Source organism: Neodiprion pinetum, chromosome 7, assembly GCF_021155775.2.
Source record: "Neodiprion pinetum isolate iyNeoPine1 chromosome 7, iyNeoPine1.2, whole genome shotgun sequence".
Lineage (NCBI taxonomy): Eukaryota > Metazoa > Arthropoda > Insecta > Hymenoptera > Diprionidae > Neodiprion > Neodiprion pinetum.
Genome location: NC_060238.1, coordinates 25,271,129 through 25,299,084, shown reverse-complemented (window position 1 = coordinate 25,299,084; position 27,956 = coordinate 25,271,129). Strand labels below are relative to the sequence as shown.

At 41.5% G+C, this 27,956-nt stretch overlaps 2 protein-coding genes across 7 annotated transcripts in view; one reads left to right on the top strand and one right to left on the bottom strand.

The window, feature by feature from the left end:
* Window positions 1-209: 209 nt before the first annotated feature.
* LOC124222669 (uncharacterized) overlaps window positions 210-27,956 on the top strand; it is a 69,849-nt gene continuing 42,102 nt past the window's right edge. The window contains exons 1-3 of one of the 2 annotated variants that reach the window (XM_046633880.2): window positions 210-582; window positions 689-794; window positions 877-1,069. The gene's annotated coding sequence lies outside the window, so the exon portion shown is untranslated. Of the gene's footprint in view, window positions 795-876; window positions 1,070-27,956 lie in introns of both variants that reach the window. The other variant, XM_069137864.1, reaches the window with a different exon arrangement.
* Window positions 2,990-10,476, bottom strand: LOC124222667 (uncharacterized). 5 transcript variants are annotated; one of them, XM_046633875.2, is made up of 6 exons: window positions 9,927-10,476; window positions 8,360-8,431; window positions 5,453-5,669; window positions 4,451-5,271; window positions 3,607-3,776; window positions 2,990-3,393 (listed from the first exon to the last, which is right to left on the bottom strand). In XM_046633875.2, exons 3-6 carry the CDS (start codon window positions 5,652-5,654, stop codon window positions 3,351-3,353), a joined length of 1,236 nt encoding a protein of 411 aa, XP_046489831.1. In that variant the 5' UTR covers window positions 5,655-5,669; window positions 8,360-8,431; window positions 9,927-10,476; the 3' UTR covers window positions 2,990-3,350. The 5 variants fall into 5 exon arrangements, 4 of the variants coding, with proteins under 4 accessions (XP_046489831.1, XP_046489829.1, XP_046489830.1 ...); XM_046633873.2 differs by having other exon boundaries at window positions 3,607-3,763; window positions 9,927-10,463; XM_046633874.2 differs by lacking the exon at window positions 8,360-8,431 and having other exon boundaries at window positions 3,607-3,763; window positions 9,927-10,462.

Sequence of the window (27,956 nt, the reverse complement as noted above, 5' to 3'; positions counted from 1 at the left end):
CTAACTCGCTGCCACTGCCGAGCTCTTTCTTTCCGCGAGCCGTGACGCGAGTCACGGTGAGTACGGGTATCCAGTCGACTCGTGCCTTCGGTACTTCAGTATCCGTTCTTCACTCGCGCTGATAAGACCTTGAACGTAACCGCCGCGCGTTGCTTCGTTCTCCGGTCTTCGTTGACGCTTTTTTTTTCTGTTTTTTTTTTACTCCGTATCGGTTGTAATTAATTTCGTCCGCCCCTACCGACGACGACGACGCGTATCCCTCGCTAATCGCCGCGAAATCGCGGATAGCGAGGAATTTTCTTTTCAGGGTGATTCTCAGAGAGTCGCAAGGCCGGACTGTACATACTTTTGTACGATTTCAATTTTCGTCAAACACCTGTATATCCGTTATTTCACCAATCACCCGGGTGTACCTTGTTTTTTTTCTGATTCTTAATACGATGACTGTTGGTCAATTTCTTCGTGGAACCGATACGACTTTGCGCGCATCGATTGAAAAGGTAGACCGTACAGTATACTAAGTCGCTTTGGACGATCGCTGTGACAAATCACCGTTACCATTATAATTTTTGGTGTTTAACGGTGAGAGCAGACGGTGTGAGGAAAAACAATTTTTTTAAACAAATAATTTATACGTAAAATGTAGCCACGTTCAGTTTATGTACCGGTCTTCTCTTGGAACACATAGTTTATGCGTGAGCTGCAATGTTCATCATCGACGCCCGTCGAGGGATGTATAAAACGGAAAAGTGCGAGTGCAGGATAGACGAAAATTCGAAAGAGTCCGATTGGAGGTATACAATATAACTCTAGTGATAAAAGATGAGTCGTGGAGGTTGAGAATTTCACCACTTTTTTTTTTTTTGTTTTTTAAAGAAAAATACAAAGTGCCTGGAGTTCGAGATAGATAAGTGCCGCGTGGAGTGTTATGTTATAAATCTTCTTATCTCCCGTGGCTGGTTGCCTTAGTGAAAATGACGGGCGTTTCGTTGGATCGATGATAAAACGACTATATCCACGGAGACGGGACGCGGAGCTTGTTGTGGATTAGACGTTTCACATTTCAAAGGTAGGACACAGTGCCACCGTGTCGTGTAATTATGATCGGTCGAATGTTTGAACCAGAGTGCAACGTGTGTCTTTTATCCCCTTCCCACTTCCACCTCTGTTTACACACCCCGCCTAACCCCCCCTTCATTTCCGTCTCGTGGCGTACATGCGTCGTACAAATAATAGAACCGAATCTCACGCGTTGCCTATCGGGCCAACCGACGGACCTACGTGCCTAGTTTAAAACTCCGGAATCGTCGTTCCGTCCCGTGACTCTACGAACCGTTAGGAAAGCGATCTCCAGTCTCTGCCGACGCTTTCGACTCCTGGACCACAGCAGCTAGAACTTGGACCACTGCTTACCGAGCCTTCCTTTATCATTACTATCTATTTCCATAGAGAATGGTCTAACAGCTTTTCAAGGGAGCCTGCGTCGCGCCATGGGTTAAGCTAATTTGTGATTCCAAATAGACTTGCGAAGATGTTTATTCGGTGAGTTTGTCGTAATATGCGCGGTACACAAAAATAATCCCTGCTTTGATAAGTGGGCAGAGTTTTGATTGCGCAACCAGCCGGCCTCAATTCAATTATAGATATTCCACCTGAATTGACGGGTTACGATTTACCTGAAGGCGATAAGCGAGATTGACCGGCTATATTTCGTCCGATCAGCTTTTTGGAGAGTTTGATTTTTCGTGGTATATCTATAGAGCTGGCTGTACGGTGTACATGGTGTGAGTCGAGAGCAGCTCGAGCGAAAATCTCTGTAAGGTTCGGACACGAGAGAGAGACTATTTGCTCGTTAGAATCTGGTCGCTAAGTGAGTGTCAACGGGAGAATATACGTAGAAATCCACGCATCCTTCTCGAGCCTTAAATAAGTGTACCGCAGGCTTGGCGTACGGAGGGTACAGACTTATACGTACTTGAAAACTTATCGCGGATTGTAGCGTTGTTGTCCTCTCGATGGACGAAGCGAGAAAAAACTTGAGGCGCTTCTTTTTACTTACGGCTATTCGACAAGCTCAACAGTGTAAGAGAGTTGGAACGTCAAGTTGGAAGATTCGTGCTCGCTTTACGTGCGTGCGCAATGAACCTGTCACGGAAAAATGTCTTGTATTACCATACAACTGTGTCTATGGATAACCGTGCGAAATATATGCAGCGTAAAATTTACCGCGAGTTATCCATTGTTCAGGGTGCAAACAGCGAGTTACTCTTAAGTAAACTGTTTGTTTAGCGAGTTGGTACCAACTCTCACGCGTTACACCTGTTGCGCGATTGTGATGATAAATCACCGCAGTATGCTGCACGCGTGGTTCGCTGATTGCGAGACGACCCAATAAACAATGCCAGTATATAAAGCGTATGAAATTCGTCAAAAAAGAACGTTTTATTCTGTAGAATAAACGTGCAGCACCTACGTATTTTATTGCGAAGAATGTCCGCCGTGATTTCGGTTTATTAAACGTTTTTGGTGGACGTCTTACGATAGTTGTTCATATGCAAATTTTATACGTTTGAAACCAAACATTTATAAATCGTATCTCAATTTGTTGATAAAACGTATCGAAAATCCGTTATTTTAATATTTATGGTAATCGTCTAATATTTGGATATTGATGACTACTAAGAGACGTTTCGCAAGTACGTTTTAAAACTCAAATTATGAAGGAAATTTTTTCTATTAAAATGTGTTGACAATGTCCGTTTAACTAACGTGACAAAATGTTTTCTGTTAATGACGCTTTAATCTTTCATTATTTATGTCTAAACGAATATTATACAGTGTTAAAAAACGTTTTTAATTGGACCTCTAGACTTGAATACATAACGTATCTTGGATGTGTAATTGAAAGCGTATATAGTACACTGCTATAGAGGAAGATCATTTCACGTTAGCTAGAAACAAGTCTGGGTTGAGTTAGAAAGCGTACGAATTTAGTTTATATATGTGAATCGATTTTATTATATCTTTGTTAGAACGTTACACAAATATCTTATATCTATAAATACTCATTTATCAAAAAAAAAGGTACATCTTGTAGCTCATAGACACAGCTCAACCTACACTATACTTTCGTCTTCACGGTAGTTACAACTAACAGAAAACGCTAAGAATATTACACTTATATCAGAAATATTTATATGCCTGTATGATTTGTACTTTTATATGACTGTTTTTAAAATTAGTTGACGTTTACCACAGTTTCTTAGCCCTTCTTTCGTACATAGGTATGCCGTGATCGAGCTAGTTTTAACCAGTCTTTCACGGCACACGAAACACTGGTTTCGGTTGCATCACCAATTTCCTTCTTGCCAAGAAAGGTTTGTTTCACAGCCTCTGAGAAAAAATACATCAAAAGGAAGGTACAATATCACGATATTGATAACTGATAAGGAATAATTTCAATGTAAATTGTGATGAATCTCGAATATATTGGGAAAAAAGTTAACAGTTTGCATAATTTGAATAATAATGTGTGAATAATATTGTTTTCACACGATAAATCCAAGTAATAACTGTTTCTCGAAAATTTCATGAATTATTCATTACCGTAAACAGTTTCCATTGTCAATGTCTTTTGAAATGGGACTTTGTCCCTCCCTGCCCAATTGAATTGCATCGCTAATTCGTTTGTGAGTAGTGACCTCATTATAGCCAACACACATTGGCGACCGCTTGTCCCTCCAACAGAAGCCAGTTTCCCGGTCTGCAACAAAATACTAAAATGAATGAATGTCGAATTGAATTCAAAATATTCTTACTGTTATCAACATCGATAACAATTTTGACTAGTTGGAGATTGTCGATTCCTAATATTTTTTCAGCATTTTTTAACGTTAACCCTCTCGATCAGACCGAGACCGATTTCATGTTGAATGAAAATCTCTCACCATATTGATATTTCGATGGGTGAAAGCAGTTTACCTCAGGGTTTAGGAGTATCTATAAGGCCATCTGACCTTGCTTAATGGAACTATGCAGTTAGAACCCTGACCTTGCGACCGATACAGTTTTATGAAGCCTCAAAGTGCGTGTTGCGTAGAAGCAACATACGGTCCGAGAGGGTTAAAACGTTACGAACCGCAATTCTGTATGCCTGTAGTAATTTTCATTATTCCTTTGCAGTCAACACATACCGAGCGTATTCTTCAATGAGAGACAACCCCCTCCCTAGTGCTAAGCCAACTCAGGCACATGACGCGTACGTGAAGTTCGGTCGAGTGGAGACTAACATGGCCACTGGCATTCTATCCCCTCCCGGCCGAGCCTCATGTGCCTGTGTTGGTTTGCGCTAGGGAGGGGGTTGGCCCTCATTGAAGAATACGCTCGGTATTAGTACCTATCCGTATGTCATGACATACATATTTTGAATATGATTGCAAGGTCTACTCACTAAATAAGTTCGATGCTCTTCGGATTTCAGGATATTTTCGAGGTTGGAGAAGTCTTCCATGGAGTTAAGAGGAAGTTTTGGGAATTCGGCTGGTTTCTTTGTTACGTCGATGCTGACTTCCTTCTGTTTTGAGAAGATTTTACGTAGTAGCAGATGGTTTTGTTCAGTGTAGGATTTAATGTGTTCTAAATACTGCAGAGTTTTTTCTTCAAAGGTATTCTGTTCGCGTGATGTGGTCGGGGTTGAAGGTTCAAGTTGTGAAAAGGATCTTGATAAGTCATATTGCGTGGTAGACCTGATGATCCTACTAGAAATGTTTCTATTTGATGTTTCATATCCAGACAACTGATTCGGTGACTCATGGGAATTATCATTATACTGGTGCTGTACGATCTTGTGGGCCAAGTTTTTCTTTGGTGTCTGATTTTTGGTAGATCCTTTGGCTGAGTTAATGTAGCGAGTATTCTTATTACGGTTAGAAGTCGATTCATCGACTTCGGACGGTGGCAAATTCTCGTCAGCTGAAGAGGTGTAACCTAAACTACTTGAACTTTCACGAGAACGCTTCGTTTTTTTTTTTTTGTTACTAACGTGTCGATTTTTAGCCTTCTTCTTGTCGGTTTTGTGTTTACGTTTTTTCTTTTGCGGCTCAGGTTCGACATCATCACTGTTCGTAGCTTCATTCTCGTCCACGTCATTGGTAATATCTTGCTGAGGTATTACAGTGGATTTTTTAGCGATGTTGCGAATTATTCCGGATTCATCGGACGTGCCCAGCTCCAGTAGGCGCGCCATCGTTGCTTCGGTGTCGTGGTAGTCATCTGTTAGTTAATCAAGGAATATCAATCAATACCGAATGCTCATTGATTAGCAAAATTAATCACAAATGTACAATATGATCAAAATATATCGTCGTAACTCTTATCCAAGTGAAAATTAATATGATTGAAACATTCAATCCGTATACAATTGTAAAAAAAAGTTCTACGTTCCAATAATCACCTCCGGTATGCAGTACTTTGTGAATGGCAAACTTTGGCCATGTTTTTTCATAGGCAGCCTTTGATTTTACAAGTTTTGTAAAATGATCTTCAGTTTTTGTCCGTGGCCAGTAACATTGGGTGTTGTTTTCGACCAGCCAAAGAACTGGTACCAATGCGCATTCTCTATCTTCGCCAACCAAGAATTCAATCACCGCATACATAGTTCTGCAGCACGACTGAGTAAAAACATCGTTAAATGTATCATATTCTCTAGTCTGGTGTATAAATTTATATTTGATCAAAATTCAAGCACTTTTATTCCACTCTGAGCAAAAAGTGCCAGTTTAAAAGTTTTTAATTAGGACATCAACATAGGAATATGCAAGGTAGTATATAAGTTAAAAGATGAATCGATCATGAAACATTATGAAGATTTTGGGAACGCATGTCTAACCAATACTTGAACGTCAATGTGACGTACAAAACTATAATAAATCAGCTCAAAAGTGATGTTATGAACATATGGTAGAGTTGGGTATATTGGACTACTAGGTAAATTAGACTCGGCATATACGGTATATGGTAATAGGTATACGATAATGTTATTTTTTGCTAAACATCTCAATTGAAGCAAACTTTTAATATAAAAGAGATAATGAACCTACGATTCTCGGGAATGTGTGCGAGGTAGACATAGACATACTATACATGTCTTGAACGAATCCCTCTTCCTCGTACACATTGCCGAGAATCGTAGGTTCATCATCTGTTTTTTGTCGAGAGCTCGTTTCGTTGAGATGTTTAACAAAAAATAAAAATTTTATTTCATTTCGTGTAGTATCGGAGTTACTGCGAAACCATCTTTAAATGGAAGACAGACGAATTTATGTAATATATCATCGACGCGATAAGATTTCGCTACGTTGAAACTTCTTACGAAAAAAATCCCTAGTTTGGAAGATTTAATAGGTTTCTGATAAAGGTCTCGCTTGTACTTGAACGGAGTACCTATAATTCTATATTCTCCGGCAATGAAAAGGATTGATTTGATCACTAATATTTCTGTCCCACAAGCTACTACATTATCCGGCCTTTTTATTGATATTTTGAATTTTTTCGTTTCCAGAGCCTGACATTCACGAGAATTTCCAATAAATTTGGGTTTAGGAATAAATTTTTCCTGACAATTAGTTTTACGAATAGAACTTAGTTCTTCAAGTCGATTACTCAGCTGCTGCAGCGGCAAGCGTTTCGATCGAATAAGTCGTTTCAAATGGCCCAAATGATTTTCATACACAAAGCAACTGTATTCTTCTAATGGGCCAAATCGTTCTACGTCGTCTATGACATGCAGCAGCGAATGTACATTATATACGACAAAGTTTTGTCCGTATATCTTAGCACCTTGAGTAACGAATTTTTCGATCATATCTTGCGCGATGTTTCGAAAACGCGAGAACAAGGCTGTATTCGATAGAATATACACGGCGGCAGACAATAATAAAAAATGTTTGTACTTTTTTCGATCTAGCACATCCCGCATTACAACAGGGCCGGAATATAACAAGAAAAATCTAAATTCTGTCGCTTTCCATCGATGCAAATCCAAAAATCCACGGGGCTTTCGAGGAAACTCTGCCGGAACATATCGCGCCAATAGTTTCATTATACGTTCAATTTCTAACAAAATATCCTTAGACAATTTGCAATCACGTGAACCCTCGACCCAGTATTTAAGGAGCAACCTCTTCAAAATTCCCAGGTAGATTAAATGCATGGGATCTAAAGGAAATTGGGAGACTAGTCCCACGTAAAGATCTAAAAGAGGCGAACGTCCTTTAACGTGACGATCGTTTTCACTAGGTGCAACAAAATCACTATCTTTTCGCTTCTGGAATTCGGTGTCACATGGATAACACAGTTTACGGTTGAGATGAACTGCGCGAATCTTACACCTCTCGCAAGCATCCTTACCCGAATGTCCTAAACACATTTTCAACATAGATCTCGCGGGCGCGTCACACGCGAATAAACCAACTCTGACAAAGTATTTGGTGCCATTAAACTCAAAACCATTGGTGCTTAAACGTGACGTTTCTTTAATTAAATCTCGTAAATATGAAGATAGTGGCATCGGTTTACCCGTACCATAATAAACACCAATTACAAATGGGCTATCATCGATCATTGAAATACTGCGTCCCAAAATTGGCCAAAATGATGTTCCGCTACTTTTATAAACGGGAATCCCATCAATATTAAAATCAACTCGCAACGTATGTTCAGGTGACAGTCCTTTTTTGAGACCTGACTCGAGTTTTTGTCTCAAGCATTTCTCCAAACCGAAATAACACATTTCTCCGTTGTCTAAATTTAACGTTTCAATACGTCGTGACGTGTGAAGTAGAGTCCTAGCACTTAAGGGTAAGATAGGATGTGCTGGTTTCAATAATGCTAGCAATTGATCGATCGCGTTATGTGTGATGTTATTTGAAGATGCCCAGTCGCGCAAATTTTCAACAAAGTTCGTTTCATCATCTAAATGCACTTCATCGCTGACGGAACTTGAATTATCTTCAGAACTGTACAACGTAGCTTTGATGCTATCTATGTCACTTTCGATGTCTTTGAAATCTTTATTATCGCGGTTCGAATTAGAGTTTTCTTCATTCTGTTCATTACTTTGATGGATATGATCAACATCATAATCGCTATCTATAGAGTGCACATATTCTCCGATACAAGACACATGTTCATGACTAGCATCTTTTAATTGTGATTTCGTAAGGTGCTCGAGTGCACAATTATTGCCTGCAATACTCAGTAATACTTTACGAGTATTTATAGCTGTTTTGCGACGCAAATGTCGTTTACTCAGAACTTTTAAATCATGAGGCATGTTATAAAACTAAATAATAATACACACCAGACAAGAAATGATGTACGCTTTAACGTGCTTGCCTTATTTGTCGTAAATATCCGCACACCACTCTGAAAACTAAAAGTTAAATGAACCTAATGAACGTAGTACGTGAGTCAATACAGAAGATTCATAGCAATAAAGCTTTTACACGAGTTAGCGCAACAATTTATATAAAATTTTATTGAAAATTAAGTAATTTGATCAAAAATGCTGTTTCGTGTATATTTTCTTGGATTTGGGCTAAATAAATATTAAAAAGGCATTTGTAGCCGAACAATTTTGTAAACACGAATAAAAAACGTGGTCAGCTACCCATCGAACGTATATAATACGCAGGTAATGAGTAGTTTCATTCTATTGGATTTGACTCTGACATTTACCGATAAACGCATAGTATACTCATGATTTACGTTCAGTAGTAGGAATCGTGATATATTTCAGGACTAGATAGTACTGTTACTAATATTATTATTCTATAGTACTTATAGTTCTATGTATCGCTATTTATTGTTACTACAAATTAAACAAGATCGTAGTTTAACGTTGAACCAATTCTGGGCCGATGTCCTGCTTATATTCTAATACTTTTCGAATAGTATATCATGACGCCTACTACTGAACGTAAATCATGAGTATACTATACGTTTATCGGTAAAGATCAAAGTCAAATCCAATGGAATAAAATTACTTGTTACGAATTTCCTGCGTATTATATACGTTTGATGGGTAGATGACCACTATTTTTACCAGTGTTTACAAAATTATTCAGGTGCAAATCCCTTTTTAATATTTATTCAGCCCAAATCCAAGAAAATATACACAAAACAGAATTTTGGATCAAAATACATAATTTTTAATAAACCTCTATATAAGTTGTTGCACTAACTGGTGAAAAAGCTTTATTGCTACGGATCTTCTCTATTGTCTCTATTGTCTAACATGACCGTCTTCTTCTGATGGATAATAATTGTTATTTTCAATTGAAGGGAAAAGAAAATAAAAAATATTGTCAAAATAATATTTCTGTGATTTCGATGGCACAGAAATATTTACGTGGCTGTATTACTATACTTTGTTACTTTGGAAGATGCTACGAGTTCATATGTATGTTATAGATATGTTGAAACGGTATCTAAAAAAATAATAAACACGAAACCGATTTCAAACAATACAGAGCAAAAGTTACTAATAACCGCATGATCACATGGGATGATTATTAACATGAAGTTTTCCTCAAATTCGACAAGAACTAATATAATTAACCTATAATATACGTATCATAGTAAACTTAACACATATAAATAACGTTTAAAAACAGTTCAAAAATATTCATGAACGTTATATAATAAACAATAAACTATTCCATATTTTTATGGTACATCGTTTGGTTTAGAGAAAAAGACGCAGAACATTACACATAGTTTCTTTTGAAGAAAGAAAAGAAAGGAAAGAAAAAAATACAGAAGAGACAGAATTTGAGTTGCAAAACACATTATTTTTTCAACCAAGAATGCTCGATGTATTAAGACAAAATACCACCATATTTGGAAAAATATGTAGTTGTACTTACCAGCGTTATTTAATGACGAATTTGCTTCTTCCGTCTAGGCCGCAGATTAACAATAGCTTCTCACCTTTTTTGCTACACGATCACCGATCGATCCGAGCACCTCCGCATTCGGTTGACGAATAACGCCATAACCAGCGCCTGAGGCCAGTTGCAAGGGTGGGGATGAATATAGGCTCCCAGACAAAGACAAAGATAGAGGAGACGCAAGAGCGACAGAGAGATCGTGCCCAAAAGGGAATCAACTTTGCCATATATGCCCGTGTTATTCCGAGCTGTCCTTGTCTTACCACTCGCTATACTTACACTTACTGTATGAATGCGCGGTCCATGGGATAAGTTCTGTCTCTACATATAATTATTGCGCTCTTACTCTAGCTTGCAGCGTTACCGACGCTGACGCACCAGAGCAGGAGAATAATATATCAGTAGTGACACAATGTATAACGCACAGAACTCCGATAAAATAGCGCGAAAAATAAACGTACAAACGACGTTAAAAATGCGACAGGATATGATGAACGCTTGTTTTAGCAAGTACTCATACAAGATATTGAAGTCTTGACGTAATTCGTGCCAAATAATGAGATTTAATATATTATAATATGATAACCAATATTGTGAAATAATTATAAAAATGTACAATAAATTATTATTCTTGGTACGAAATTATTCACGTTTCGGACACTTCTTTATTCTCTTCCTTTTATTGGTTATATCTATGTTCCATGCACCGGTAAATGAATACAAGATCAGTGTTCAGCTTTAGTTACCACATAATATTGGCATCAAAATAACGGGTAATTAAAGTCCATTTTTCGGAAACTAATTATAAGATAATCAACTGATTTGGCCACCGCTTGGCATCAGGCGGTTCCGCATACATGAATACTAAAAGTGCGTTCATAATCTGAATATTGTACTCAACGTTGAATTTTCCTCAATCGTGTTGAAGTAAAACAAGTATGAACCCATTTGATCAAATATACATATTATACAATTCAATGTATCTTGAAAATAGTCCGATATTGAATAAATTTCATAAACGGTTATTGAACGTAGATCACAAGTAGCAGTAAAACGTGAACAATAATCGTTGAAAAAATACGTTCATCAAACGATGAATATATTTCTGTGCAATAGTGGAAAACCGCAATAATTAAGCGCTTAATTGGGGTTGCTGGTAGTTGTATGATGAATGTACAATATATATATATATATATATATATATATATATATATATATTAGGGTGTGTCGAAAATGAACTTTTTTTTTTCTTCGCTCCTACCACTCAAAACTTTAGGTTTTGACATTAAAGAGGTCCTCGTTCAAGGAGGGCGCTGTAGCTTGAAGTTTAGAAGTCGCTCAACGAGGATTTAGGTTTCCCATCTAATTAACACGTAAAAAATATTGTTTTTCGTTCAAAATGATGTCAGGCATCCAAAAAATTGGCGATTTCTGTGCTTCTTGGCTTATTTGAAAGCATGACTCATCCCCTAAACGATGATAGGTCGTTTTTCGACTTACCTTGTACCAATTTTTTTTACGCCACTTTTCGACCACAATAGTCACTTTTTCAAGTTTACAAAGTCTCCAATGTATCAATGAGTTCAAAATGAATTGCTACAAGTATTGATTCTTGATTCGAATATAAATAACCAATTCCAAAAATTAGTGAAACATACAAAATTTCTCAAAATAAACATGGTTTTTTGAATAAAATTGAAGATACGGAATTTACCAATTTTTAGAATTGGTTATTTATATTCGAATCAAGAATCAATACTTGTAGCAATTCATTTTGGACTCATTGATACCTTGGAGACTTTGTAAACTTGAAAAAGTGACTATTGTGGTCGAAAAGTGGCGTAAAAAAAAATTGGAACAAGGTAAGTCGAAAAACGACCTATCATCGTTTAGGGGATGAGTCATGCTTTCAAATAAGCCAAGAAATACAGACATCGCCAATTTTATGGTTGCCTGACATCATTTTGAACGAAAAACAATATTTTTTACGTGTTAATTAGATGGGAAACCTAAATCCTCGTTGAGCGACTTCTAAACTTCAAGCTACAGCGCCCTCCTTGAACGAGGACCTCTTTAATGTCAAAACCTAAAGTTTTGAGTGGTAGGAGCGAAGAAAAAAAAAAAGTTCATTTTCGACACACCCTAATATATATATATATAGATGTTGTAGACACCAAGATTGAAAATGAATTTCATAAACGTCTATCACGCGTAGATCAGAAATACCAATAAAACGTACATTATAATAGTCGAAGATATACGTTCATAAAACAATCAATATACTGCTGTGCAATGGTGAATAGGAAGTATGATAAACGTCTAATTAAAGTTGCTGGCAGTTGTGTCATGAATGAATATTATATGTTGTGATTACCAAAATCATAAACGAATTTCGTGAACGTTAATAGCTCGTAATTTGTAAATTCAAATGAAACGATTCTGATAAAACGTTGAAAGATGGAGTACCAACATCGTTAAACATATAAGTTTTAAACGATTTTCGTACGAATAATGAACAAATATACTATACGTTGCTTTTGCTATAATAATACGTATTTTAAACTTCTGTATAATGAAATACGCATAATAAACAGAGTAATCATACGAATAATATCCATCCGAAATATTACAGTATATGTGATACGGTTGAATTTTATACTTATACCATTATTAAACGACTTCGACGTTTCATATACGAAATTTATACTGGTGTGTGTTTATTGGGGAGGATCCCGAGTATGTACCCTGCACGTAACTCTCGGCGATTGGTGCTCCCCATTATCTATGCTCAAGAATTACACTCCAATAAACCCCGGCAATATATCAGCAATAAAAATCATTCAGTGCTACTCAAGGATCGATATATATATATATATATATATATATATATATATATATATATATATATATATACACAATTTGGACAGTGCGTCGTTAATTTCTACCACTTGATTTAAGACGCGATTTTCAACAACGAAACTAGGGCCGAAGAACCGGCAGCAACGAGAACTCGTTTTTTTCTCATTCAGAGACACAATTGGAGTATGGGGCTGAGGTCAGGGTGTGGAACGCTTTTCGAATGAATGGTGGAAAACGAGCAGAGAAATATTACGCCGCTGTCTGGCAGCCGCCGGGAACCCCGAGTCCCGGTAATGACCACGTGCTATCATTTTCACCGAGTCAGTTCCTCTTGGTGTCTGCAGTATAATTTGACCGCGTGTTCACCAGTCTTTAAAATTTTCAACTCGCCGTGTTCCCATGACTGGCACCACGTCTTTACCGTTTGTTCCAACTCAGAGGCCTCCGGCTTACCGCATCGCCTAAGGTCATGTCGTACATTTGATTGTCTCCGAGAGGCTCATGTCGATCGTTTTGCTTTACCAAGTCGGTCAACCTTTCTGATCCCCCGCGGCCTCGTAGTCTGTATTATAGTCAATGATAGGCACTCACTTCCTGGTAGCAACAACCGGCCGATGATATTTAAGCTACGTTAAACCACTGATCTCTGTACTAATTGGATGGCTGACAACAGTCTTCGGTCTGAGTCGATTAGAAGCAGACGAAATCGACACAGCGCTTTAACAGCCTCAATGGAACTAACGAATCACGTGGTTCACCGTTTGTGTCATTGGTTAAATTAGCAGAACCATGTGACTAAGTCTGTTTCTGATAGGCTGTCACCCACGTGACCCGTTAGTTTAACCTCGGATATTGCGGCGCTAGTGTCGGCTGTTGAGGCTTCTAATTGTCATAAGCTGCCGCGTGCTGGAAGCATGGGAGTCAGCCATCCGTTTAGTACAGAGATCACCGCGTGAAAGTCTCCGAATCGACGAATTAGCCCGAGAAAAATGGTCGGTGACAAGTTCCCAGTGTTCTTTTTCATATTTATTTCCACGATGTATATGTGAATAGCGAAAATGATCATCAGTCTCGGTACAAAGCCGAGTCAAGCCGGGCATTCTTGCGGAGATTAGGAGGCTCCGATCCGACTAAAGACGTGTTTGAAACGGGCATCGTCGATTGGTAATCCTTACTCTCGACTTTGCTCTGTAGCGGCTCGTGCCTCCAGCTGTCCTTCTCGCTCTCAAAGACGTTCTCCCGGTTCTTACTCACCCTCGGATAAACTGAGCTAGTCTCTGAACCCCTAATACCGAAAAAGAAGAGCTGAGTTAGTTATTCCCTGATCCCTTCGACTCGCCGTGTTGTTTACGCGAGCTCGAGCTCGAGCTTGAGTTTGAGCTTTAGCCGACGACGGGCAAAGGATCTAAATATTAGGACATGTCGGATATATTAATGGAGCCGTTGATTCGTCAAGGGGATTAAGTAGAAGGAGGGGCGCTCACTGCAGCGTCTTCCTCCTTCGTTTACGGTGTTATTATTTCTCTCCGTATTTCATACGGCAGCCTCACTTCTTCGTAGTGCTTTCCTTTATCACCAATTTCATTCTGAAATTGAGTATAATCGAGTGCTTGATTCGGGCTTAGATATAGCAAATACCGACGCTTACGTGATTCGGCGAGAAAGCTAATGATCAATATCAACATTTCATGATGATTACACGGCGATTCGACATCGTCATCGTGAGACGATAAAAAGGAAAATTATTCACCTGGTGACACAAGTTTACATAATTGAGTAAACCAGCGAACGATTTTGCAGTATTGTTTATGTATTCTGCCAACGAAAACGCGTGCATGATAAACGATCATAGCGTTCGGAGCTACGGAGTTCTCTCTCGGTTCTTCAAAACTGAATGTTAATTAAAATAACGAAATAATTAACCAGCAGCAGCGCCGGCCTTTTAATAATTCCAGCGCATTCCTTAGGGATATGAAGTAACTAGAGTCGCGGGACTAAGGCCGTAACCACAAGCCAACTTGTCTTGTGTACAGAAGCTGAATATTAACGAGGCTTATAACACGCTGTAACCGTTGAGGACATGCGATATTCTCTCTCTTCCGAGAGAGAGAGAGAGAGTGTGAGAGAGCGTATTTTCATGCTACGTTCGTTGCATAATCAGGAGTTTATCGAATCAAGGGTGAAAATTATCTCGCCACCGTGTAGCGAGTCAAAACGCGATTTACAATCGTCTGCTCGACGTTAGCTCGCACGAAGCTTTTACACGCGCTGTGCGTTTGACCAATTCATTACACCTACCGCACATCGATGATCCCACCAACCTGCAAAGGTGAGTGTCTCACACGAGCCTCGATCATCGGCGAGATGCTGGCCAAGAATCGAGCACCGCGCGGACTTAATATCGCTTAATTGCAAAGGGCGGTGTACATGAACGATGAGGAAGCGGGCCAATCTTCCAATCGCGCCGTATAATAGTAATTACACTGTTGGTACACTAATGGGCAAACATTGCACGCGGAAGTAATTTCACATGTTCGCCATTTATCGGACCGAGGTGTGGCGATGAAGACGAGCTCGAGTGCATATTGTGCAATTATCGTCATCATCGTCGTCATCGTCACCTGCACTCGTACCTTTCGTCCGAAAGTGCAGGAGCAGAGCCTCCAAACTCCATCGTCGATGGTCAAGCACGCCGTCCGATGTAGTGGTGTAAGCACCAATGAAATGTGCGTGACCCGCCGCGCATCGACGTATCGGTGTTGTTAGTGTTCGGCTTCCGATGTTAGACGAGCACTATCGTCCGTGAGGAAAACCTCTCATATACACTCAGCCGACCTTGTGCCTGGTGGTTACCGATAAGCGGCAGTCCCGACGCGACGGTGCTAAGTTTGCGTCACGGCTAGGACTGGTAGGTGTGCGCATCTGTGGTGCAGCACACGCGATCGGAGGTGAGTGACCCACTTACGCGTCGAACGCCAACTGCACACACTTATTTACTCACGCTCCTCGGCTTCGGCCCGGGTGATCGGACGGTGCCCTGAAAGTCGCCACAGGTGTCGGAGAGTTTCGGTACTTTACTCAACTCTGCGCCGCCGACTATGAACCAGCAGTTAGCGCTAGTTTGTTGTGTAGTGCCATTAGGTACTCTTTGTTTAATGGTTTTTCAATGGTTCGTCAGTTCCTTTGTCGATGAAAATCCGGCTGATGCTTGACGATGGACGTTAGACGAGACTGAAGCTAACAGCAAGAATTAGCACCCAAACGTTCTAATGTCCATTCGAATTTACGGCAGTGAAGTCCGAGAATGTAAATTTAGTGAAATATCTTGAACCTCCGATACTTTTATAGAATTATGAGGATAAAACTGAACACCATTTTTCTATTTTCAAAAAATTGAACACATTTGGCTGCCAACTCTGGCTGATAGTTTCAGCTTCATGGATATTGGGCTGCGCGACAATGTGCCTTCAATGGCTCGGATCCCTGTTTCATCGACACTTACACGGTATCGTTAAGGGGGTATTCTAGTGTAGAAATTTGAAAAAATCGATTTTTTTTTTTTTTATATTTTCAAAGCTTAACCTTTCAAGAATGTGTCCTTAAAAGGACAAGTCAAAATTTCAATTATTTTCAGAGATATAGCTATTTTAGTGACACGTCTTCAATACTGGCTCGGCTGGAACGAATTTTACTCGAAACTTTAAACGCGTTTTTCTCAAAACTACATTTTTCAAAACGGTTGACATGATTTCTCAAGTTCTATTGAACCGATTTACTTGAAATTTGGTGAGAATCTTCTCAATACATGTCTCTATCGCACGAACTATTATTATAACGAAATAATAATTTTTACTATTTTTAAAAAATTCAGAAACGTCCAAAAAAGTCCAAAAAAACGTATTATTTTTTCGGACAGCCGTAATTTGGCAAAAAAAAATTTTTTTTCGACTTTTTTTTAGTTAGTACGATAGCTGCATTTATGTAGATTAATAATCTTTTTTTTTTTTTTTTTTTCTGATTTTGAAAATGCTTGCAATCGTGACAACATTGGCGCGCCATTTTTTTTGTACCCCCCACTTCAACAACTCATAGCACTTTCAATTTTGTATTTTTTGACTTGTTTTTTTTTTTTTGTAATCGTGAAATAATAATAAACGCCTGATAAAAAAAATGGATGGTAAAAATATTTTTTGTTTTTTGTTTATAGCACTTCAAAAAACACCTCAAATTCATGCCTCTACTCTAGAATACCCCCTTAAGCAAAGATATCATCAATCGGGGTATATTTCGGCCTTGTCGTAATTCATACTGGCTACTAATCTCTGCTTCAACGATCGGCAAGAAGAAAAAATGGAATCGATCTTCGGGTTCTTTTCCGCGCTGCAGGCTGTCACGACGACGCTTCGACTGTATCGGTGATTATCTATCGATCTGGACGGATAAAGTTACTGTAATTGAGTGGAAACAGGATTGGACGTTGGTTTAAGTGTATCGCCTTTTCCTCCTCGTGTTTCGATGCAGCCTATCTCGTACACGGGATTAGAATCCAAACCCGGCTCGGTTTGAATTCTTCTTTTCATGCCTAAATACACTTTCATACAATCATTTTTCATCGTGTTACGTCCACCGGCAGAGATTTGTTTTCCAAGTTTTACCCGTATCCGAACATCTATCATTCCGTTAAACCGCGGTGTCTTACACAAGACGTCGAGAGTCTCGACGAACCTCGTATAATTATTTTTACTCATTTTCTTCTTTTCACGCGGCATCGTCGACGGGCTCCTTTCTCATGTAGCACCACCCTTCTGGCCACTGGAATTTCTATGATATCTTCTTTCTACCGAGATCTTCGATGACCTAATGCCACCCGCTAGTCATCGAGCTCCTCTCTTCGATACATACCAACGACTGTTCTGCCCGATCGTCACCCGCTTGGTTCACGGTTCACGAAGACGAGAGTTCGAGAGGAGTAGTCAGTCTTCTCGGTCGGAGAACCTCCAAATTATCGCCTCAACTACTTAATCCGCGAGTTTTGTTAAACGGTGCCACTTGGGGTGCTCACCCAGTTTGTTTCCCCCTCCTTCCCTTTCCCCCTCTCTCCCTTTCCGTTACACCACCTTAGATTGTGAAGACCGATTTCAAATTTTCGAACATGCACCAACGCCTGGATTCGACTTTTACGACGCGTCGTTTATTCTCACATTCACTCGTACATCCCTCGATCATAAACCGCCCAACGATCCTTGTTTTATCATCCGTCAAGTACGCGGCAGTCCGACGATCATGCGGTATACTCACCAATGATCCTCCACGCATGGGCATTTCACGAGTATCGTGCGTCGGTCGGCCGGACTGCGTTTCACGCTTGTTAACGGGGCACGTGGTTAGCTTAAATTATTTCAATTTGGCTGGACATTTGGCCGTGTTGGCATTTGCTATCCTTGGAGTATTTCTCAGAGATTTTTTTTAACGGTGGATCAGGTACAGGCCTACGGAGTAACTAGGCACATACGACGCAAGGTGTTGCATGCCTGTCGCCGTTCGAGACAAGTGCTTGAGGCGACGAAAAAATGTATCTAGTCTCAGATAACGATGTTGGCTTTGTTGCTGCTACGTATTGTACACCTTACGTGGTAGCGCCGCGCGTTGCTGCTCTCTTTTATTTTCTATTTCTTTTTTTTTTTCCATGCCTATATAATGTTCTATAAAATTCTAAATTGAAATTTTAATTCATCATCATACACGTATATAATATGTATATAAAACTTACTTGCACGCTCGGCTCACTCGCTTTTAGATTCTTGACTCTCGTCGTTTTGTTCGGTAGATTTTATCGCCAATTGTACTACACTAATTAATTGTTATTGTCGGCGTAAAATATCCGTTGTCCCGTATTTCAGACCTGTTTGTGCTTCACTGCAGAGAATGTCGTTCGGCAATCTTCCATCGGCAGTTATCACGCAGAAGTTAGTTATAATTTTAATTAACAGCAGAATTTTATCGTTGCTTCAGAGTTCTTTGCGCATTGGTTATTGTTTTACCGCTGATTGAAAATCTGCAGGTTGCAGTTCGTTAAGAAAAAATTTTTATTACTTAGTCATGGGGCTTGTGCAATTGTTTCTTTCGATTTCTTTGTTTTTTTTTTCTCAACAGAGAACAACTGTGTCATCTATTCGTACGGCTTGTACTGTTTGTTTAATATCGACGAATAAAAGTACAGCTCATGTTATGGGGCACAGCGGAGTGGAGGTACTCTGTTTTTTTTTTATTTTTTTCTTTCAAGTATTTGTAATACTATTTTGGCCGTAACGGTATAATACAATTTTGGAATAATGAATGTGAAAAAAATAAAATCAACGACTTCAGGAGGTGATATAATTAACCATACCATACCATTTGAGTTTATACTTCGTTATTTTCATCTTCTTATTTTCATGACAACGTCAAATTTGTATAGTAGGGTATATTCAGTTTTTTTTTTTCTTTTTTATTAGCAATCCAAGTCAAGTCACTTTTGTTACTTTTTGTTGTGGTTATAATTTAAGTATACCAATTGCGTCTAACGATTATTATTATGCGAATGAGAAATTCCCAACCGCTCAAACAAACTGTTCCAACAGTTAATAAACAATAGTACTTGTAAGGTTGCTTTGCCTTGAAAACATTAGAAAGCAAAGTCGGCACAAGAAGCTTCTTTGGTGTAGTAAACAAAAAAGGAAAAGGGAAATGGTCCTACTCGGATGACCATCCACAGTGTTTAATACCTCCGATAGAAAGAAACGTCGATTCCTTGGATCTCCGATCCAGCGGTGCAGATCGAAATTGTTACGGAGCAGATACCGAGAGGCGTATAATGTATTATTTCGGTATAATAGCGATTAACCTCGCTTCGGCTGCAAGAAGTATTCGCCACCTGTCGTCACGCGTGGCACTAGCTGCGATGAACCCTTCAGGTCAGGACACGGATTTACGATGGACAGCGAGCGTAGGAGTCTCAGCCAACGATATATGGGAGCTGACACTCCTTCGTTGACGATGAGCCAAGATTCTTGGAGCGTTGGGCACCGCGTTTGGCAAGTACGAGACTGTCGCGAATACAACGAGAAAGCCCGGCTCGGTCTCGTGCGCAATTTTCGCGGTTTGCGGCTTGGCCACGTGGTGCTCCAATTCATTCCTCCAGCGGCCATGCTCGCCGCGGCGAATCGCACGTACGCCTCTCAGCCTCGTCGCGATCGGGACTCGACTCTCGCTGAATTTATTACAGGTTTAGTGCCTGCGATCGGAGGGGCAGGCAGAGCGAGGAGGACGGGGACCGGGACTCCGGGTCTTCCGATAATTCAGAGAGCTTTCTTTTATTTTTATTTTTCGCATGCACACGCTCTTCGTACACTTCGCCGGCTCAGATCTCCTCGCATTGTTAATACAGACACCGTTTAGCCTGTCTGAACTCCGAGGCAGCGGCTATCGCTATCGGTCGGTCGAGATTTTTTTCTTCCACCACGTATATATATATATATATACGTGGTGGAAGAAAAAATCTCAATATATGTATATATATATGTGTCTAACATTTATGCGGTGAAATTTAACGACCCGATAAATAGACGCGACGGGTATCGTTCCCGGGACGTTTTGGCTGCGTAGAAAACACAGAGAAACAGAGAGAGAGAGAGAGAGAGAGAGTTTGCAAGCAAAGTATCTCTGCAACGATTGCTGCAGCATGGCATCGTGCAGTTGTTAGTTATATTACAGCTTGACGAAATGTTGGCTGCAGCATTTAATACCGATAAATCAATGCCCGTGTCCCTCCAGGCCAGTCTATGAATGTGCTCAATCACTGCAACCATCTAACGTGGTCTTGTATCATGTATACTCTGTAAACGAGTATATATGCGTTCCCTGACAATGAGCCGTTTCATGCCTTCTGCGTACAGGCAAAACCAGCGCGTGTCTGCCACTCGTTAATCCTGTCGCCTTCTTTCTACAACCCTCTTTCGGAATCGGAGAAAGGATTGATGTTATTCTTTAGAGATGGGAAATGATTTGTCAAAATCACGGGCTATTACCCACGTTCAAAAACAAGTTTATATATATATCAAGCTTGTTTTTCTTTTTTAGTAAGTTCAGAGAGAACGTTTTTAACGTTGACAAGTTTTCTGAAGGATATAATAATCGAGAGTGTCCAGAGTACTTTCGTTATCAACACGTTCACGGAACGCCTGCAGAGCGAGAGAAAGCTAAAAGGTAAATAAAAGAAAAGTAAGAAAAAAGAAAAACACTATCAATTATCGGACGGATCGGTAAAGGAGGAAGGAGCATGCTTGTCTTTGTCAGGACGATCGAGGTGGGAGCTCGTCGCCGAGTCCGCCTCCGCGTTTGCGCTAGAAGGACAGATTTGTCACTAATTAAAAGGACTCGGTGATAATGAGCCAGATTCAGCCGGCGATAGCTGCTGGGTGGGTGTGACTAGACACACGGAATGGCAAAAGCGTGATGCAAAGGTGGGATTGCTCGGACTTTATGCTACTACGGGGATAAATTGGTCTCTTTGGAGGCCTGCAGGACTGGGATAGAGAGATGGTATCGATCCGCAGCGATGTTTGTCCTCCCCTTCGAACACCGGCGTGGAAGGAGTGCAATTAAAATAATTAGCCTGCGCGAGGTGATATTGGAATTCTTTATATTGCGGCTACCAGCGAAGATTCGAAAGACGTGCTCGTCCTTTTCGTCTCTTTCGTACTATATGTTTTTCTCTTAAACTCAAACAGATGTATTCGCTTCGTTGGCTCGATTCGCTCGTGAGATCGTTCCGAGATGTCGACGGAGTCTTATTACTTTATCGTTAGTAGGTAGGTACTGATGTTTTACAAACTTTTACATACCGTAAAGTCCATTCGAACCACGTACTTATGTCGGCACATATTTAAGCAAAGAGTATTTAAACATGTCTAATGCGTGACTTCACGCCGCACGTGCTCGGCGTACTCTGGAAATGAAAGGACCAAAAAGAGGAGGATATAAATGACCGGTTTACCGCTGTCGGCGGGACTCAAATCTTTCTTACATATAAAAACTTGAAACAATACTCAAAATAGAAGTGGAATATTTAAACAACAGAAAAAAAAAAATTGATTCTTAACCGATTCATCCGTGCATAATAATATTTGCCTCCAGGCGAGTAACTCGCCTCTAGTAGAACTTGTAAGCAACTGACCTGCGCAATGAAATTCAGTCCCACTCGTCGATTTCAGCATATCGCTTGTGATGTTTACGTTACTGTTTCTTTTTTTTTTTTCTGTCACACATATTCTACGAAGCACTGACTAAACTTCTAGAAGATGTTCTTCCGGCTGTTTATACAATAACTGGCTATTCGTGGTAAATAATGAGAATCTAACTGTCAAAAAGCAGAAGAAAAAGCTGCCAAGAAGAAAAAAGACCGCATAGGAAGGAAGAAGAGGGCACGGGTGGTGGTCACCTGGTGAAAGGATTGAAACGGTTATCCAACAATGGAGCTCTAATCGTTCTTTTAATTAGACAAAACTTGCCGGTCACCCATTGTCCGGCCGACGAACGCCTCCCTCCGACTCCCATCATCGTTACACCTCCGCACCTCTCGCGACAAACAATACCTCGTCATCCCCGATGAACACAATTCCATGCACATCCAGCGGCTCTGTCAACCCTGGTCTTGCAGCCTCGAGCCACCCACGACTCGAGAATATCCATCCACGAAGACGAGGAGTAGAGACCCGACCCAACCCTGAGACGAAGTGAAATGAAATGAAATGAAATACACACGAGAGTCAGCTACGAACGGCCTTCTACTCTGGCCAAGTGTCCGTACAGTAAGGCACGTCAAGGGCAGTTTCATCCAATTGGAAACGTTTTCTCATAATGAGAAATGAAACATGTAATTTTCTCAGTTGAAAAAAAAAAAAAATGGTTCTATCACCGCTTGACATGTCTTACTTTGGAGGGTGGTTTCACCCCTTTAAAGCGTTTAATGGCAGATGAAAAAAAAAGTACGTATCGCTTAGTTTTTAGTCTACTAGAACATGCTACAAAAGACGTCGAATCGGAGATATCGACGTGGGACGATACCTGCCTTGAGAGAGTAACTAAAGTCGGCGCAACAATCTTTGACGCCAGAAACAGGCACCTCTTGCATTCTTCTCAGCTCATCGCGTTATGGACAGTCGTTGAAGAGGCGCGGGCGAGTACAAGCCGCACCACACCTCGACGGAATAAATTTCCATACGCTCGGTATGGCGGGGCGATAGATAAGCGCCGGTAGAAGACGAGTTCCCGTGGTAACGTCGATGCTGGAACTGCTCCGTAGATTTCAGTTTCCGAGAGAGATGAGGAAAAGCCAGGATGGTCGGCCTTCGTGCGAAGGAATCGTCGCCGCGACGATTAACGTCCTTACGCTGTAAACCCCGAAGCGGGTAATTAAACGACCGTTTCTCTACCCTGTCACGGGAAAATCCAACGATTTATGCCACTTCCTACCATCTATCTCGGCTACACACCGCGAGGCTATACGTGCTCTGACCAATAAGTCACGATCCTCTTTAGCTTCGTCGATTCCTCCTCACCTTGTGTGCTGTAAATGGCTGCAGCATGCAAATCGGATTTATTGCCGAGAATTTATTCCAGAGCAACGCTACGCAGCCACCAGCACGCACCTCTCGAGTAGGTCCCTCCTTTATCTTCGGACCGATAGTCAGTCGTCTTCCCAACGACGGTTTGGAACGGTGTTAAACAATTCCAGAAACTCCTCTCGATGCTTCTCCAATCTGGCATTGTCGAAGCGATCCGGATCAGGACTCTGCGCCAGGTGACGGTGATCCAAGGCTTTTCGATCTATCCTAGTTCCCGGATTCTCCATCCTCCTTACTCGACGGCACCAAACAATGCGAGAGGGTATTTCGAATTCACCGTCAGCGGTGGGTCTCCCAGGTGACTCCCGAGTCCCGCAGGGCGTTGGAGTCTTGCAGGTCGAAGAAGTTATGTGTCTGGACCAGGCCAGTCCGCCGCTTGGAGTTTCGTTTCCTCGGTTTGTCTCAACCGCGGCTAGAATAATGGGATCGTAAAGTAGCCGGAATTATCAGTCGGCGGTACATGGCAAGATGGTCAGAGGTAGTTCCAAGTGAACTTCTCTGTCCAATGACGGATGACATAATAATGCAAAAATCTCGCGGCTTATCATTGGTTGCATCTTTCCTTTACGCAGGTATTATATTTGTAATAAATTAGTGCCGGAGTCTCTCTCTCTCTCTTTCTCGCTCTCTCTTTCCGTATAACTTGAATACCAAAAGGCAGTACTCGTAGGTAGGTACTATATGTATTTGCTAAGGATATATTTCTTCGGGAATAATTCATCCGATGACTACGGACCGCTCTATTCCCTCCTTCTCCGCTACATCGCACCCGGCGTGTAGGTACAGCAGCGTACGTATTCGCGAAATTATTTATTACCTATGTTTTACGTATGTATTATAGGCATGCGTTCATACCGCACACGAGCTGGTATAAATTATGCTAATCCGTGACCTACCGGGTCGTAAGTTTTGGCGTAGGGAAGAATCTTGCTCTCGGAAAAACAAGGAGCTAAAAACAACGGGGGTTGTTATTATGCACATTCTACATGCATGCATGCACCCTCTCTAAACCACGGAATCGATGGACATACATATTCGTCCTGTGTCCTTATATCTCGGCATGGCTGAAGCCGACCGGATCCGTTACTTCTCTTATTCTTATTCTTGCACTTTTTACACACAATATTTTCCAACCGTCATAGCACACGTTGCTTTAATTTTTCATTTTTCAAACAGATACTGAAAAAAGGTAAACGCCAACCGCGTGCCTACCCATCGACTCTTCTCTCCTTTTTTCTCTCTCGGTCTTTCCTTTCCTCGGCCCACGCGCGGCAGCCCTGAAGGACTAATTCAGCGGTTGAGAATCGAACTTGTATTTCTTAGGGGTTAATGAATAATTTATACCTATCATGTAGTTCCTCTCACACCGGCAATCAGTGCACCGCTCGACTAATGTCAGTTCAATAGCACCCGTGGGGTTGGGACGAGGCGTAATTTCAGCCGTGTATTCTCCACGCCATCGCGCATCGATTCGACCATAACGTATCCCTTTTCCGCCACCCTCGAACGACCTCCTTCCACGTCACCCTGTTCTGGTATCAAGGGAAATAACTCAGGTAGGCACAGGCAGTTAGCCTATCGACTCCTCCTCGTCGTACAAGTCGACATCTTCGGAGAATACAAAAAATGAATACAAAACAAAACAAGTTGTATCAAGTTAAAATTGAAGTAGGTTCTCGTGTAAGGATCATCATTGATCGCTCGTCCCGTTCTTCTCTCGTCAAAACGAATAATGACTTTTCTTTTGTCCTTTTCTCATTCCCTCTCGGATCCCCGACGAGTTTTCTACCATGTACGGTCAATTAACCGCAATTAATCGCAATTGACCGTTTCACTCTGTCAATTCCAGCCTCAGCGAGTGCGTTTTATAACTTCTTCACAGACGCGAAATAGGGTGGAGAAGGACGGACAACGACTATCGTATTCCGTACATTGTCTAAGCTCCGGGTTTCGGGCGGTTGACACCCTACGGGACCCCGCGGGGCCCTTCGCCCGGGCCCCGGGGTCTGGCCCAGTTGGTCCTACGCCGTCGGAGCACACCTAGTGAGTTTGACAATGGACACGCGGTGGCATTAATAACGAGTCGGGGCCAAACTGGGGTTCCGGGTTATCTTTGCATGCATTTGTCACCGAAAGGGTTGCGCGAGGTGTAGGAAGAGACACGGCTGGAACCGTTTCCTTTAACTGACGGGTGTCGTAGATCTTTCATTCCGTTTCTGAAACTCGATATTTTTCCTCCTACGATTTCTCCCCTCGAGTTGTACTCTGGAAATTGCCTCGATCGCATGGAAATTAGGGGGCAGGGGGGGGGGGGGGGGCAAATAGAGCAGGTCAATTACCCGTGGGGGTAAATACGCCTGCGTAACTTTCTCGTCGAATTCGAATATAATAAATTATTCACCCCGGTCGCAGTCGTCGCTTCCACCGTCCCCTGCGCCAGACCGCCATTTTTCTCGAATAATATAAATAATGGATGGGATCCCGAATCGTTTCATCTTCCTTAACCCGGCGGGGAAAGGGCGACCCTTGCAGACTGCGGGAACTGTGTCATCTGATAAGAAACCGGGGGAGAAAAAATTCTTGGACTTGAACTGATTCCGTTCCCACTTTAACCCGGGGTAAAAAATCTATGGGACTAATTTCAGTAACCCCCTTTCGTCCATAAATCACTCCCAATGCAAGGCGCCGTCGATGTTTGATACACGCTGAGTGGTTGTTATAAAATTCAAATTCCGAGTCACTGGGCAGACTGTCGATCGGCTTCGACAAACCGAAACTTTTTCGCCCTAGTGTTTTTTTTTTTTTTTTTTATTCACAGCGGCTCGTTGTTTCAAAGGGATAAAAAATTGCGTTCATTTGCATTTTCGTTTTGAGATCAAATGAAAAGAGGGAACAAAGGAATGACGCGGCCCGTTAACTTCGTCGACGATACGGAAGGGTGGACAGGCGTGGTGGTGCACGCGTTTCGACCCTCAGGAGTTAAAAAAGGAGGGGCTCCACGCGACTCGGTCAACTTGGACCGAGTGCGGCTGCAGTCACCTGTTTGAGCGATTAGACACATCCATCATAACCGTGGAGGGAATAGGTATCTGATTTTTGAGTTCAACTTGTGTGGTATCGGAGCCTGGATTTTCGACTCTCTGCTACATGAACGAGCGTCAAAGGGTGCCCTTTTTCATTGTCTAGATTTTCGGACGATTCAAGTCACCCGCTTCCCTTTGTCCCATTCTCTTCCAGTCTCTCTCTCTCTCTTTTCTCTCTCTTTCTCTGTGTCTTTCCAAAGTTTCTTCGTGACGCAACTTTCCAGCTTAAACGACGCTGTTTGTTCGTACGTTCAAATTCTAAAAATGCGTTGCATAAATAGCTTATCTTACGAAATTTATGGAGACCTTGGAGCGTCGATTTGTCTTTACTCATGTGCGGTGGAATTTTTATTATTCGACGCTTATCGCACTCCGGCTTTAAATGCATCGTTGCAGGTTGAAAAAACCGGAGAGATTATACATAGATCCAGAAAGTTTTACTGGTGACCCGGCCAACTTTCGCCGAGTCACGTCTAACGGATTAATTTCTTAAAAACATATCTCACCGGTAATCAAATCTACGATCAACAACAACAGGTGTTTAAATTTAGGGTCCTAAATTTCCCATACATGTCCCATAGCGAACACGTGTCAGGTCGAGTCACATCATGACTGTTTCCGTGATAAATCAAGCGCTTTATATTTTCCCCGATATACCGAGCGCGGAGCACAGAGCATAATCATACAGCGACGATTTCAGTGATATTAGCCACTGTTTCAGCCGCGATTTAAGCCGGCATTTACGTTTGGATTAAACCGTAATACCTAATCTGGGGAGTTTAAGGCGGGAGAGATTAGAATAAACTGAGATAGGGCAAGAGGGAACGATCGGCGTGGTCGAGTAGCCACGGACGTAAGCCGAGCATAAAACCGACTTCGAATCCCGATTGATAGACGCACAGATTCGAGAGTTGGCATCGCGCGTGAGTGATGCAGGTATTAAATTCCCAGAAACGAGGCTTACGAAATATTCGAGTGAAGCCGATCTCGGTTGGAATCGGAATATTTTCGAACAGGTTCGGGAACACCCGTTTCGAAAGGCCAAGTTGAGGTCGAAATCACTCTTCGTGCGTCATCGGTTCGAACTTTTCAAATATACCTGCATCTCTTATCTCCGTCAAAGGTGTTCGACCTGACCAAGTTTTCGCAGCCCTGAAGGGCCGCCTCTCAACGTCCGAGTAAACAAATTTTCGTTTGACCACACTCCGCGCCGCATAACATTAAACTTGAGTCGAAAAAACCGCCGTCGGCGGAATACGAGAGTTGAGCAACTAAGTAATTGAATTCCCACCGATTCGCCGGCCGATCCTCCTCGAAACTTCGAACACACGCCAAAAAGTATTTCCAACCGTTCTTGCGGGCAGGAACGGTTCGATTCGCCTGTTCGCGAATACCGTGCG